The 14,222-nt window shown below is 43.5% G+C and overlaps 1 protein-coding gene across 1 annotated transcript in view; it reads right to left on the reverse strand.

Moving 5' to 3' along the window:
* cfap184 (cilia and flagella associated protein 184) overlaps nucleotides 1-8,540 on the reverse strand; it is a 29,465-nt gene extending 20,925 nt beyond the window's left edge. The window contains exons 1-5 of the mRNA XM_068020073.1: nucleotides 8,504-8,540; nucleotides 6,889-6,925; nucleotides 1,721-1,855; nucleotides 1,035-1,250; nucleotides 179-222 (exon numbers count right to left, since the gene is read on the reverse strand). Of these exons, the coding sequence (XP_067876174.1) occupies nucleotides 179-222; nucleotides 1,035-1,250; nucleotides 1,721-1,855; nucleotides 6,889-6,925; nucleotides 8,504-8,521 (450 nt within the window). The 5' untranslated portion in view covers nucleotides 8,522-8,540. The remainder of the gene's footprint in view (nucleotides 1-178; nucleotides 223-1,034; nucleotides 1,251-1,720; nucleotides 1,856-6,888; nucleotides 6,926-8,503) is intronic.
* Between the last annotated feature and the right edge of the window lie 5,682 nt (nucleotides 8,541-14,222).

Raw genomic sequence — 14,222 nt, forward strand, 5'->3', positions numbered from 1 at the left:
AAGCTGAGGAGCTGGGAGATACATAGAGAGCTACTGCTGGCAGGAGGGTGTAATTACAATGTGACAAGCATACATAGGCAGTTTCCATTATAAATGTGGACATAAGAATTTGTATATAGATTATATATTCTTTTTAATCACTATTTGATCTTTTGTAAAAACAGAGGCAGATACTCACAGCAATCTTTTCTACAGTCATGTTCGGTTCAACCGGTTTTTCTCCTTCAGAATTAAAAGACTCAGTTAATATGTTTATTAGTAAAATCAAGCCCAAACACATGGATAATAAAACTGGATTGTGGAGAATTTATCCATTCAATATTATATCTTATTCTCCTTCATTCCTCATAATCCCTGTGCTCTCTATCTCCTCTCCGCAATGTGACAAAATTGAAATCAAGGCTCACCATTCTGCCCCCTACTTTAACATCTTTCCCTGCATCTCACTTAATCTTTCCTCCCCCCCCCCCCCCCCCCCCACAAGCTACATGCCTTAGATTCCCGAGGTTAGAAGATTCAAGCCTTGCTATCTTTTAATCATAGCTTTGTCTTTTCTCCAACTTTTTCAATCTTGTTGCTGTCCTACATTATGGACCCTAGCCCTTCACCCCAGTCTGTTAACTTAAAAAGGTGGTTTATCTGAATTCAAATAACCAGCTTTCCTTTTGTAGAGAAAACCAAGATGTGGCAAAAATATGTATTTTTTTAAACTTCCTGTCCTTTTTCTTCCTCCAAGCTATCCAATACATATCTTCTTCAAGATGATTCCTTCACATCTAATCATTATTACTACTCTGGAATCAGTCTGCTTTATAGAAGACCACCAATAGCATCCAAGTGGAAAAGATAAACAATGTCAATACTTCTACTTCTTTAACACCAATATCATGCTGGTGCTTATTTGACAGACAAGCTAGGAATTGAAAACTCTCCAACAGGAGGCAATGCACTCAGCCACTTGAGTTACTGTGCTGCCTTGGGTAGCTAGGTTTCTGAAGGCTCTCTTAGTCTTTTATTCATACACACAAACATACCTACGTTGCTACTTATTTCACTTTGTTCCTTTAATATTTCCTCTGGCACTTCATCACTTTTATGTTCCTGAATTTCTTGGGTAGCTCCATCACTGTCAGGAGGTAGATTTACTTCCTTCCCCTCATCACGGACCACGCTTTTCTCTTGTGCAGCTTCTTTCCCAACTTCAGGTTGTTCTTTCTCTTTTTCTGCTGTTTCTTCAGTGATCTCTGCAACTAGAAAGAGAAATAAAACAATTACATCCTTTCCAGAGGAACTGAAAGGCACCAGGATGAGGGATCAGAATTATTCATGGCTGAATACATCTTTACTGGTTTGAAAACACAGTGTAGCTCAAGAATTGCTCCATGACTAGTGTCAATGCCTCTACCTGTCCAGAATCAGGCAGGATAATTAGTCCTACCACTACTCCATCACTCCCACATCACCCCTCCTCCAAACTCCATTTGCCATACACTTCACTTCAGCCTTTAGTATTCCATCTAGTAATCTGCAGAAACAAAACTATCTAAATGGATCCAAGGAAGTTGATGAAGTGTCAAGTGACTGTCACAAATTTGAACCCACGACTTTTGTTTTTGAGTTGGGTGGCTGACTATGTGAATAATGATGGTTCCACCTCTCCCTGAGTCTTTGAGATTGTTTATTACTCACACCCATTCAAATGCATATTTCTTTCTTTCACCTTGTTCCTGTGCTGCTTTTTCAATCTCTTTTTGCTCCAAAGTGGGGACAGTGGCAGGTGCCTGGACTGGCGGAGCTCCTGCAACCCCATCTTCCTCAGCCCAATCTTCCTCTTCATCTTCTTCAATAAAGGTGTCTGAGATGAGAAAAAAGAAATACTGCAGTTCGCATCCTTTCATACTGAGGTTTAAAGCAAACATTCCAAGATGGCATCAATCAGGAAATGCCTTTTAATAAACGGAGTTACTACGTTACATACTACCTTACCGATTTCATGCTCGATGGAAAGAATTTACATTTATATAACACCTTTCACAACCTCATGCCATCCCAAAGCACTTCACAGCAAATGAATTACTTTTGAAGTGTAGTAATGTGAGGATACTTTCAGGTACATAAACTGAGAACTGTACACAGTTATACAGTTCTGCAGTTTTTGTGGAATTACTCATTAACTGGAACAGGATCATTCCTTCCTGGAGAGCCAGGGTAGCTGGATTGGAGGAGAGAACTTATTTATCTGAAACAGTATATTATAGCTGTGAGAACTGAGGGGACAGAAGATTGTGGGTGCAGGCCTATTACGTATAATCTAGGTTGAGACTTTAGTTAACGAATGCTGCATTGTTGAAGGTGCTGTATCTGGAATGCAATAAACTGAGGTCCTGTCTGCCTGCTCAGATGTAAAGGATTCAACAGCACGATATGAAGAACAGGAGTTCTTCTATTGTCCTGGTTAACATACCTCCCTTAATAATCATCATCTAATCTTAATTATTAGTGATTAATTTTCTGTTTGTTGACTCTTGCTATGCATGCATTGGCTGTAATGTTGCCTACATTCCAACAGTGACTGCACTTTCAAAAATAATCAATTGGTTATAAAGAGCTTTGGGATATTGTGAAGGTGTGACATAAATACAAGTTCTTCCTTTAGAACTATAGAACCATAGAAAAATCACGGCACAAGTGGAGGTCATTCAGCCCATCATATCCGTGCCAGCCAAAAAATCTAGCCGCCCAATCTAATCCCACCTTGCAGCACCTGGTCCATAGCCTTGCAGGTTACAGCACTTCAGGTGCATGTCCAGGTACCTTTTAAATGAGTTCAGGGTTTCTGCCTCCACCACCGTTTCTGGCAGTGAATTCCAGACACCCACCACCCTCTGGGTGAAAAAGTTTGTCCTCATGTCCCCTCTACTCCTTCTACCAATCACCTTAAATCTGTTCCCCCTGATAACTGACTTCTCCGCTAGGGGGAACAGGTCCTTCCTGTCTACTCTATCTAGGCCCCTCATAATTTTGTACACCTCAAGGAAAACAACCCTAGCCTATCCAATCTTTCCTCAAAGCTGCTACTTTCAAGCCCTGGCTCTGTACTCTCTCCAGAGCTTTCTCGGGAGCTGTCTGTATGGTGGATGATTTGGTTTCCCTACTGAAATTAGAATTTTTTGGGAGGATGATAAGTTGTGGGAGGCAGAAGTTAGCCGTAACTGCTGGTAGTTTTCTGACTCCAGATACGGCCTGTACATTATTTGCTCTGACTGGCAAATGTTCTAAATGGTTCAGTGGTGACAGTGCCACAAAGTAGTTGGATAAGCCTTTATCCTCTTGTTTCCAAATGTAGAGGCATTATCATAGTCCTTCTTTTCTATCATATTTTCACAAGTATTTATGAACAATGAGTTCATAAAACTGTAAACTTAAACTAGTCCCACAACAAAGAAATATGAATACCACAGCACCAAGAGATCAGAGTAGCCAGTTCTAATCAAAGCTCACAAATTCATCAGCATGGAAATAGGGACAGTGCTTCCACAGGAACGTAGGACCAGGAAGTAGGCCACTCAGCCCAGTCGAGCCTGCCCCACCATTCAATATGATCATGGCTGATCATCCACTTCAATCCCTTTTTCCCACGCTATCCTCATATTTCCTTATGTCATTGGCATTTAGAAATCTGTCAGTCTCTGCTTTAAACATACGCAACAACTGAGCTTCCACAGCCCTCTGGGGTAGAGAATTCCAAAGATTCACAACCCTCTGAGTAAAGAAATTTCTACTCATCTCAGTCCTAAGTGGCTTCCCCCTTAATTTGAAATTGTGTCCCCTGGTTCTAGACTCCTCAACCTGGGGAAACATCTTAGCTGCATCTACCCTGTCTATCCCTTTAAGTATTTTGTAGGTTTCAATGAGATCACCTCTCATTCTTTGAAACTCTAGGGAATACAGGCCCAGTTTCCCCAATCTCTCTTCATAGGATAGTTCCGCCATCTCGGGAACAAGTCTGGTGAACCTTCGTTGCACTCCCTCTATGGCAATAATATCCTTCCAAAGATAAGGGGACCAAAACTGCACACAGTACCCCAAGTGCGGTCTGACCAAGGTTCTATACAATTGAAGCAAGACTTCACTACTCCTGTACTCAAATCCACTTGTGATAAAGGCTGACATACCATTAGCCTTCCCAATTGCTTACTGCACCTGCATGTTAGCTTTCAGTGACTTATTGACAAGGACACCCAGGTCCCTTTGTACATCTACACTTTCTAATCTCTTACCATTTAAGAAATACTCTGCACATCTGTTCCTCCTACCAAAGTGGATAACCTCACATTTTTCCATATTATATTTCATCTGCCACATTCTTGCCCACTCACTAAGTCTGTCCAAATCCCCTTGAAGCCACTTTGCATCTTCCTCACAACACACATTCCCACCTAGTTTTGTGTCATCCGCGAACTTGGAAATACTACATTTGGTCCCCACATCCAAATCATTGATATATATTGTGAACAGCTGGGACCAAAGCACTGATCCCTGTGGTACCCCACTAGTCACAGTCTGTCAATGCGAGAATGACCCCTTTATTCCTACTTTCTGCTTTCAGCCTGTTAACCAATCCTTAATCCATGCTAGTATATTACCTCCTATCCCATGTGCTTTAGTTTTGCTAACCAACCTCCTGTGGGGGACTTTATCAAAGGCCTTTTGAAAATCCAAGTTTACCACATCCACCGACTCCCCTTTATCGATTCTGTTAGTAACATCCTCAAAAAACTCCAATGGGTTCGTCAATCAAGATTTCCCATTCATAAATCCATGCTGACTCTGCCCAATCAGATCATTATTCTCTGGCCTATGAAAACTACTAATGTAGTCGGAACTTTGAAAATAGTTTTGCTCTCCACTGACGCGTTACATAGATATTGTCAACTTGGCTCACTTCAGAACACTCGCTGTCTGAGTCATCAAACTATGGTTTAAGCTTTACTGCAGAATTGGAGCATTAATTTCTGTCTGAGACTGTAGTGCAATGCTGAGAGATTAGTCCATTGTGTAAGGTGCTATGCTTCAAATGAGAAATTCTTTTCAGGTGGATGTTAAAAATCTCTTGCCACCTCTTGAAGAATAGGGAGCTCATTGCCAACTTTCTGCTTCCAACTGCTACCAGTGAACTCCACAGGACGTTACGGCATCATTGGCTGTGTGAATGAGATTGTGATCTAGTTTTATTTTATGCACCTTTAAGTTTAACAGGACTGTTTTCAGAAGTACCTTACTACCCGGATTAAGGATGCACTTGAACGTGCTGTTTCTGTCCCAGTGGGTGACCCAGTGCCACCCTTTCTGCTCCAATTAAAATAGTCCCAATCAATGCCATGAAAGCAGAATAATTGATCATTTATCTTCTTGCTGTTGTTGCCTAGTTAACACCAGTGACTGCGCTCCAAAGCAATTGGCTGTCTCTGAAGTGTATTTGGGTGCCCCTGGGAGCTGTGATAAACCATTAGCTCAATGCAGATTGTTTCTCCTGGTGCACAGAAAATTCCATGAAAGGAATCTTGTTGAAATAACTTCTCACATTTAGGAATTGACTTTTATGTGGAGCAGGAATGGGGTAAATTAGGACCATCAGCGGTTAGTTGGCTGACTGGCATTTGAGCACACCTATTGCTATTAGTATAATAAAAGCAAAATACTGCGGATGCTGGAAATCTGAAATAAAAACAAGAAATGCTGGAAATACTCAGCAGGTCTGGCAGCATCTGTGGAGAGAGAAGCAGAATTAACGTTTCAGGTCAGTGACCCTTCTTCAGAACGGTATTAGTAGTTCACTAAGTATTGACTCATTGCTTTATGTTGCACAGTGCTTTGTGTGGTCAGGAATGGCATATTCTGCTCAATCAATTGAACACACGCCTTTCCTTTGAGCAATAGTGGCGTGACAGGCACTAACACCCCAAACTACCCTATCGTCCTAGATGTTGCCAGGACTGGAAAAATGCAGCTATGAGGAAAGATTGGATAGGCTGGGGTTGTTCTCCTTGGAACAGAGAGGCTGAGAGGAGATCTGATTAAAATGTACAATATTTTGAGAGGCCTGGATAGAGTGGAGGTGAAGGGTCTATTCACCTTAGCAGAGAGGTCAGTGATGAGGGTGCATAGATTTAAAATTAGAGGGGAAATGAGAAAAAACTTTTTCACCCAGAGGGTGGTGGGGGTCTGAAACTCACTGCCTGAAAGGGTACTGAAGGCAGAAACCCTCAAGTCATTCAAAAGGAGTCTGGATATGCACCTCAAATGCTGTTAGCTGCAGGGCTACGGACCAAATGCTGGAAGGTGGGATTAGAATAGGTGGATCGTTTTTCGAGCGGCACAGACACGATGGGCCAAGTGGCCTCTTTCTGTGCTTTAAACTTTCTATGATTCTAGGCTTGTAGAGATGGACAACAGGGCAATCGCCGACCAAAGTAAAAAGTGCTGCCTCTCTTTAAAGGTACCAGGGTAAGATTCTGGTGGGTTTCTTTTTAACTTTGCATTCTTTATAAAGTTGTTAGCTTGTTGCAATTGTTTCCTCAAATGAATATGAACAGGATTTTCTAAAAGGACCATAAATGGTATCGAAAGGACAGGTCTAGCACCCAAGCTACTGAGCATTTTGCCATTTACGTGGTGTATCTGGGTTTTCACCGATCTCCCAGTCGATTAGGAACCTTTGAGAAAATTCCTGCGTTTTTATCTGAATAAGTCAATATTGAGTTACAAACTGAGAACCCACTGTAACAGTTTTTGCAAAATTACACTCTTTCTAAAACCAACATTTAAAATCAGTAAGAATTATAATCAAGCCGAATTTTAAAAACTACCTTTTGTACAATGACTCACCTTGCTTTAAGTGGGTTTGCAGTGTACTTGGCTGTTGCTGTTGGGGAAAAATGAATAAACGTCAAAAGCTTGGATCAATTTTTGTATTGGAATCAATTGAAAGAGAGATCTGCAGATTGGATTAGCGCCAAGTTTACAAAGGTGAAAAGTCAGTGTCTACACCATTACACCAGGCAATCTCAGCCTTCAAACTCTTTTGAAGATGTGCCTCTTTACCGAGGCTTTGCCATTGCCTTATAAATTAATCATACTGGCTCAGTTCCTGGAAAAGCTTCATTCGAGTACTGAAAGGATATTGTTCCAAAGTAACTTCATTAACTTTTAGCCATTTTTTAACGTTAGTTTTGTTTTGCTTCAAAACTTCACAGCAGGAACTATATATCATTGAGTGCAAAGCAAGTTAAGCTGGCGAAGTGCATTTCACAACTTTAATAGCTGGAGTTGTATTATAGGCTTGGGGAAATGATCAGGTAGTATAAAAATGCAATTTTTACTTCTATCAATCCTGCAACAGTGTAAAAGTAGATATTAAACTATTTGTTTTGTTCCAAATACCAAGATTTCATTTTGCATAAGCAACCACCGAGTTATATTTCCATAGTTAAAGATATTCTAATACTGAAACTGCCAGATTAATGTGTAATTAATGATACAAACACATTGGGAGAGTACTCTCTCTCTCTAATTTATTCTCTAATATTAGCACATAATAAGACCCAGATAGACATATGCAGATTTGTGTCTAAATGTGCTGAGTTAGTGGTGGAGAGATTGCAATTCACCCTGAACCCCTGGGTTGGGGTGGGGACTTCCCACTCCTGATTCCTGTGTAACAACCCCCAGGGCTGTCTGCACCAAATGTTTTTTGCTATGTAACGCAACTGTACATTGCATATAAAATGAAACAGCAAAGGTTGTGAGGCTACCTCATGTTCTGTATGGAAGGAATCTGATCTCTATTGCACTTTCTGAAATGTCAAATTTGAACTGTTTTGTAATTTTTAAACAATTTTTCATGAATAACGTATATTTCTGGGGGGTGGGGAACTAACCCCCTCCCGGGTGACAATTGGAGCCAGGGTCTGGGTTTCCCTGTGGGGATTACCCTGTTGCCGCTGACTGAGCCCACACACCAAGAATGGGCATTTGGAACAGCTACTGAAGGGTGCTAGGAACTGTTTCCCGGCAAGAAGCAGCACCTCCAGGTGAGGATGAGGCCGCGGCTTCCACCCAGGGCCCAATGTTTGAATTTCCGAAGCGTGGAAATTACATCTGAGCAGCACTTCAAACGAAATAAACCGTTCAGTTCCAACAACCAATCTGCGCACGGGCTATAGTGTCAATCACACCAATAAACCAATAGAATTAATCGGAGGGCGGGAGTTACTCTGATTGACTAGATAAGCAACCAATAGATCTTGGCCAAAGGCGGGACCTCGGTCGGCGGCCCTGTTGTGGTTGTAAATACGCCGCGGATTTAATTAAACTCGTTCAACCAAAGTTGGGATAAAAAGCCGAGCTTATGAACATATTACAGGAGCCGCTTTAGTTTTCCTCAGAAAGAATTATCCCGGTTAAAAGGCTAAAAAAAAACCCCGCGCGATTCGCCTCTTACCTCACTTAACTTCACCATGTTGGAGTCGCGGTTACTATGGAGATCCCAGCGTTCAAAGCGTCACCATGGTTAAAGGGACCGCCCCTCCCCAGGGTTCTGGGCTAAGTGACTCCAGTCTCATTCAACTTTCAGCCACTCGTTGCCATTAAAAGTTTAAAATATTCTATATTACAATCCAATTGTAAAATATAATGGGGAACAAATGCTGGAAATAAACATGTAGGGCAGCATCTGAAAAAAGTCATAAATATTTAGGAGTTTACCCTTCATTAAACTGGAACTTTGCAATAGTGTCACTTGTGGTTTTATTTTGTAGCAATTTATCGCAGTTTTGAATGTGCGGAAGTTAGATAGTCAGGGAATGCTAGAAAGCTCATAATGGAAGATCAGCCTCTGTAGTTATAATAGAGTAACAAAGCTAGAGATTAACTGAAATAAAAACAGAAAGTGCTGGAAATACTCAGCAGGTCTGGCAGCATCTGTGCAGAGAGAAGCAGAGTTAACATTTCAGGTCAGTGACCTTTCATCAGAACTGGCAAAGGTTAGAAAGAAATTAGGTTTTAAGCATGGGGGTGGGGGCAGCTGGTGGGAAGAGAACAAAAGGAGTGTGATAGGACAGAGGGCAGGAGAGATTAAATAACAAAGCTGTCATGGGACAAAGGCAAAGAGCGTGTTAATGCTCGTGGTGATAGACAGAAGACCGCGTGATATCAAGAAACGACTGAAGGCACTGGATACTGCAAAGGCTATGGGCCCTGACAATATTCCAGCAACAGTACTGAAGACATGTGCTCCAGAATTTGCCGCACCCCTAGCCAAGCTGTTCTAGTACAGCTACAACACTGGCATCTACCCTGCAATGTGGAAAATTGCCCAGGTATGTCCTGTACACAAAATGCAGGACAAATTCAACCCGGCCAATTACCGCCCCATCAGCCTACTCTCTATCATCAGTAAAGTGATGGAAGGTGTCATCAACAGTGCCATCAAGCAACACTTGCTTAGCAATAACCTGATCAGTGACGCTCAGTTTGGGTTCCGCCAGGGCCGCTCAGCTCCTGACCTCATTACAGCCTTGGTTCAAACATAGACAAAAGGGCTGAACTCAAGAGGTGAGGTTAGAGTAACTGCCCTTGACATCAAGGCAGTATTTGACCAAGTATGGCATCAAGGAGCCCTAGTAAAACTGAGGTCAATGGGAATCAGGGGGAAAACCCTCCACTGGCTGGAGTCATACCTAGCGCAAAGGAAGATGGTTGTGGTTGTTGGAGGTCAATCATCTGAGCTCCAGGACATCACTGCAGGAGTTCCTCAGGGTAGTGTCCTAGGTCCAACCATCTTCAGCTGCTTCATCAATGACCTTCCTTCAATCAGAAGGTCAGAAGTGGGGATGTTCACGGATAATTGCACATTATTCAGCACCATTCGTGACTCCTCAGATACTGAAGCAGTCCATGTAGAAAAGCAGCAAGACCTGCACAATATCCAGGCTTGGGCTGATAAGTGGCAAGTAACATTCACGCTACACAAGTGCCAGGCAATGACCATCTCCCACAAGAGAGAATCTAACCAACTCCCCTTGACATTCGATGGCATTACCATCACTGAATCCCCCACTATCAACATTCCTAGGGGCTACCATTGACTAGAAACTGAACTGGAGTAGCCATATTAATACCATGGCTACAAGAGCAGGTCAGAGGCTAGGAATCCTGAGGCGAGTAACTCACCTCCTGACTCCCCAAAGCCTGTCCACCATCTACAAGGCACAAGTCAGGAGTGTGATGGAATACTCTCCACTTGCCTGGATGGGTGCAGCTCCAACAACACTCAAGAAGCTCGACACCTTCCAGGACAAAGCAGCCCGCTTGATTGGCATCTCATCTACAAACATTCACTCCCTCCACCACCGACGCACAGTGGCAGCAGTGTGTACCATCTACAAGATGCACTGCAGCAATGCACCAAGGCTCCTTAGACAGCACTTTCCAAACCCACGACCGCTACCAACTAGAAGGACAAGGGCAGCAAATACATGGGAACACCACCACCTGCAAGTTCCCCTCCAAATCACACACCATCCTGACTTGGATATCTTTGCATCCTCATTGGCTACAGGTGAGGTCCCAGAGGACTGGAGAATAGCCAATGTTGTTCCTTTGTTTAAGAAGGGTGGCAAGGATAATCCAGGAAATTATAGGCCGGTGAGCCTGACGTCAGTGGTAGGGAAATTATTAGAGAGGATTCTTCGGGACAGGATTTACTCCCATTTGGAAACAAACAAACTTATTAGCGAGAGGCAGCATGGTTTTGTGAAGGGGAGGTCGTGTCTCACTAATTTAATTGAGTTTTTTGAGGAAGTGACGAAGATGATTGATGAAGGAATGGCAGTGGATGTTATCTATATGGACTTCAGTAAAGCCTTTGACAAGGTCCCTCATGGCAGACTGATACAAAAGGTGAAGTCACATGGGATCAGAGGTGAGCTGGCAAGATGGATACAGAACTGGCTCGGTCATAGAAGACAGAGGGTAACAGTGGATGGGTGTTTTTCTGAATGGAGGGATGTGACTAGTGGTGTGCCGCAGGGGATCAGTGCTGGGACCTTTGCTGTTTGTAGTATATATAAATGATTTGGAGGAAAATGTAGCTGGTCTGATTAGTAAGTTTGCGGATGACACAAAGGTTGGTGGAGTTGCCGATAGTGATGAGGATTGTCAGAGGATACAGCAGGACATAGATTGGTTGGAGACTTGGGCGGAGAAATGGCAGATGGAGTTTAATCCGGACAAATGTGAGATAATGCATTTTGGAAGGTCTAATGCAGGTGGGAAGTATACAGTAAATGGCAGAACCCTTAGGAGTACTGACAGGCAGAGAGATCTGGGCGTACAGGTCCACAGGTCACTGAAAGTGGCAACGCAGGTGAATAAGGTAGTCAAGAAGGCATATGGCATGCTTGCCTTCATTGGTCAGGGCATAGAGTATAAAAATTGGCAAGTCATGCTGCAGCTGTACAGAACTTTAATTAGGCCACACTTAGAATATTGCATGCAATTCTGGTCGCCACACTACCAGAAGGACGTGGAGGCTTTGGAGAGGGTACAGAGGAGGTTTACCAGGACGTTGCCTGGTCTGGAGGGCATTAGCTAAGAGGAGAGGTTGGATAAACTCGGATTGTTTTCACTGGAACGACGGAGGTGGAGGGGCGACATGATAGAGGTTTACAAAGTTATGAGCAGCATGGACAGAGTGGATAGTCAGAAGCTTTTTCCCAGGGTGGAAGAGTCAGTTACTAGGGGACATAGGTTTAAGGTGAGAGGGGCAAAGTTTAGAGGGGATGTGCAAGGCAAGTTCTTTACACAATGGTGGTGAGTGCCTGGAACTTGCTGCTGGGAGAGGTGGTGGAAGCAGGTACGATAGCGACGTTTAAGAGGCATCTTGACAAATACATGAATAGGATGGGAATAGAGGGATATGGTCCCCGGAAGTGCAGTAGGTTTTAGTTTAGGCAGGCATCAAGATCGGCGCAGGCTTGGAGGGCTGAATGGCCTGTTCCTGTGCTGTACTGTTCTTTGTTCTTTGTATATTGCCATTCCTTCACTGTCACTGGGTCAAAATCCTGGAACTCCCTTCCTAACAGCACTGTGGGTATACCTTCCCCACATGGACTGCAGCGGTTCAAAAAGGCAACTCACCACCACCTTCTCAAGGGCAATTAGGGACGTGCAATAAATGCTGGCCTGGCCAGCGTTGCCCGCATCCCATGAATGAATTAAAAAAATTAGTCCAGAGAGTGTTAATGGCAGAATAATGAGCAGCTCCGTCCACATGAAAAACAGACACATGGTTAAAAAATAAGCAAAAAAATAGAAAAATAATTTTTAAAAGGCCAGTCATGCTCTGAAATTGTTGAACTCAAGGTTGAGTCTGCAAGGCCTAATTGATCAGGTGCTGCTCCTTGAGCTTGCGTTGATGGTCATTGGAACACTTCAGCAGGCCAAGGACAGAAATGTGGGCATGAGAACAGGGAGGTGTGTTGAAATGGCAAGCAACCGGAAGCTCAGGGTTATGCTTTCAGACGGAGCAGAGGTCTTCCTCAAAGCAATCACCTAATCTACGTTTGGTCTCCCCACTATAGAGGCAATTACATTGTTAGCAGCAAATACAGTATACTAAATTGAAGGAAGTACAAGTAAATCACTGCTTCACCTGGAAGGAGTGTTTGGGGTCATGGGTGGTGAGAGGAGGTAAAAGGGCAGGTATTACACCTCCTGCGATTGCCGTGGGAAGGGGACAAGGTGTCGGGGCAATGGAGGAGTGGACCAGGGTGTTGTGGAGGGAACAATCCCTTTAGAATGCTGACAGGAGAAGGCAAGGGAAGATCTGTTTGATGGCGACATCACGTTGGAGGTGGTGGAAATGGTGGAGGATGATCCTTTGGATGTGGAGGCTGGTGGGGTGAAAAGTGAGGACAAGGGGGGCGAGGACAGAAGCCTGGGAAATAGGTCAGACGTGGTTGAGGGCCCTGTCAACCACAGTGGGGGGAATCCTCAGTTGAGGAAAAAGGAAGACATGTCAGAAAGCACACTTGTGGAAGGTTGCATCATCAGAACAGATGAGTTGGAGACAGAGAATGGGATGGAAATCTTACAGGAAACAGCGTGTGATGAAGTGTAGTCAAGGTAGCTGTGGGAGTCGGTGGGCTAATAATGAATATTAGTAGACAGCCTGTACCCAGAGACGGAGACAGAGAAGTCGAGGAAGGAAAGTGTTGCAGATAAAGGTGAGAAGGTAGAAATTGGAAGTAAAGTTGAAGAAGTTTTCCAGTTCGGGGTGAGAGCAGGAAGCAGCTCCAATAGCCATTAATGTACTGAAAAAACAGGTGAGGGAGGGGCCCTGAGTAGAACTGGAACAAGTAATGTTCGACATATCCCACAAAAAGATTGGCATAACTGGGACCCATGCAGGTACCCATAGCAACACCTTTTTCTTGAAGGAAGTGAGTGGAGTTGAAGGAGAAGCTGTTCAATGTGAGAACAAGTTCAGCCAGGTGGAGGAGGGTGGTGCTGGATGGGGACTGGTTGGGCCTCTGTTCAAGGAAGAAGCAGAGAGCCCTCAGACAGTCCTGGCAGGGGATGGAGGAGTAGAGTGATTGGACGTCCAATAGAGATTAACTGGATTGAAAGGTCCCTCTTGTATTTTTAATATCCTTGGTTTCAAATTGCTCGATGGCCTCACCTTCCCTTCTCTGTAACCTCTAGTCTCACATCCCTACAAGATCTCACCCTCTTCCAATTCAGGCCTCATGCACATCCTCTATTTTAATCGCTCCACCAGTGTTGACCAACCCTTCAGTTGCCTAGAACTTCAGCTCCCTAAATCGGTCCACCCCTCTTCCTTTAAGATGCTTGTTAAAACTGACCTCTTTGACAAAGTTTTGATCACCTGTCCAAATATCTCATGTTACTTGTCAAATATTGTTTAGTAATGCTTGTGTGAGGTGCCTTGGGTCATTTTGTTATGTTAAAGGAGTTATGTAAATACAAATTGTTATTGTTGATAATCCTGCAGCTTATTCAAATGCTAGTACAATAACATTTTCATTTTTTAAGTGATCTTATATTGTGTCAATCATAGCTCTGACCTTGGAGTCAGAAGGTTGATGGTTCAAGGGGCCCTCTTTTGGATGAGACATTAAACTGAGGGCCAGTCTGCC

Source organism: Heterodontus francisci, chromosome 41 (genome assembly GCF_036365525.1).
Source record: "Heterodontus francisci isolate sHetFra1 chromosome 41, sHetFra1.hap1, whole genome shotgun sequence".
NCBI lineage: Eukaryota > Metazoa > Chordata > Chondrichthyes > Heterodontiformes > Heterodontidae > Heterodontus > Heterodontus francisci.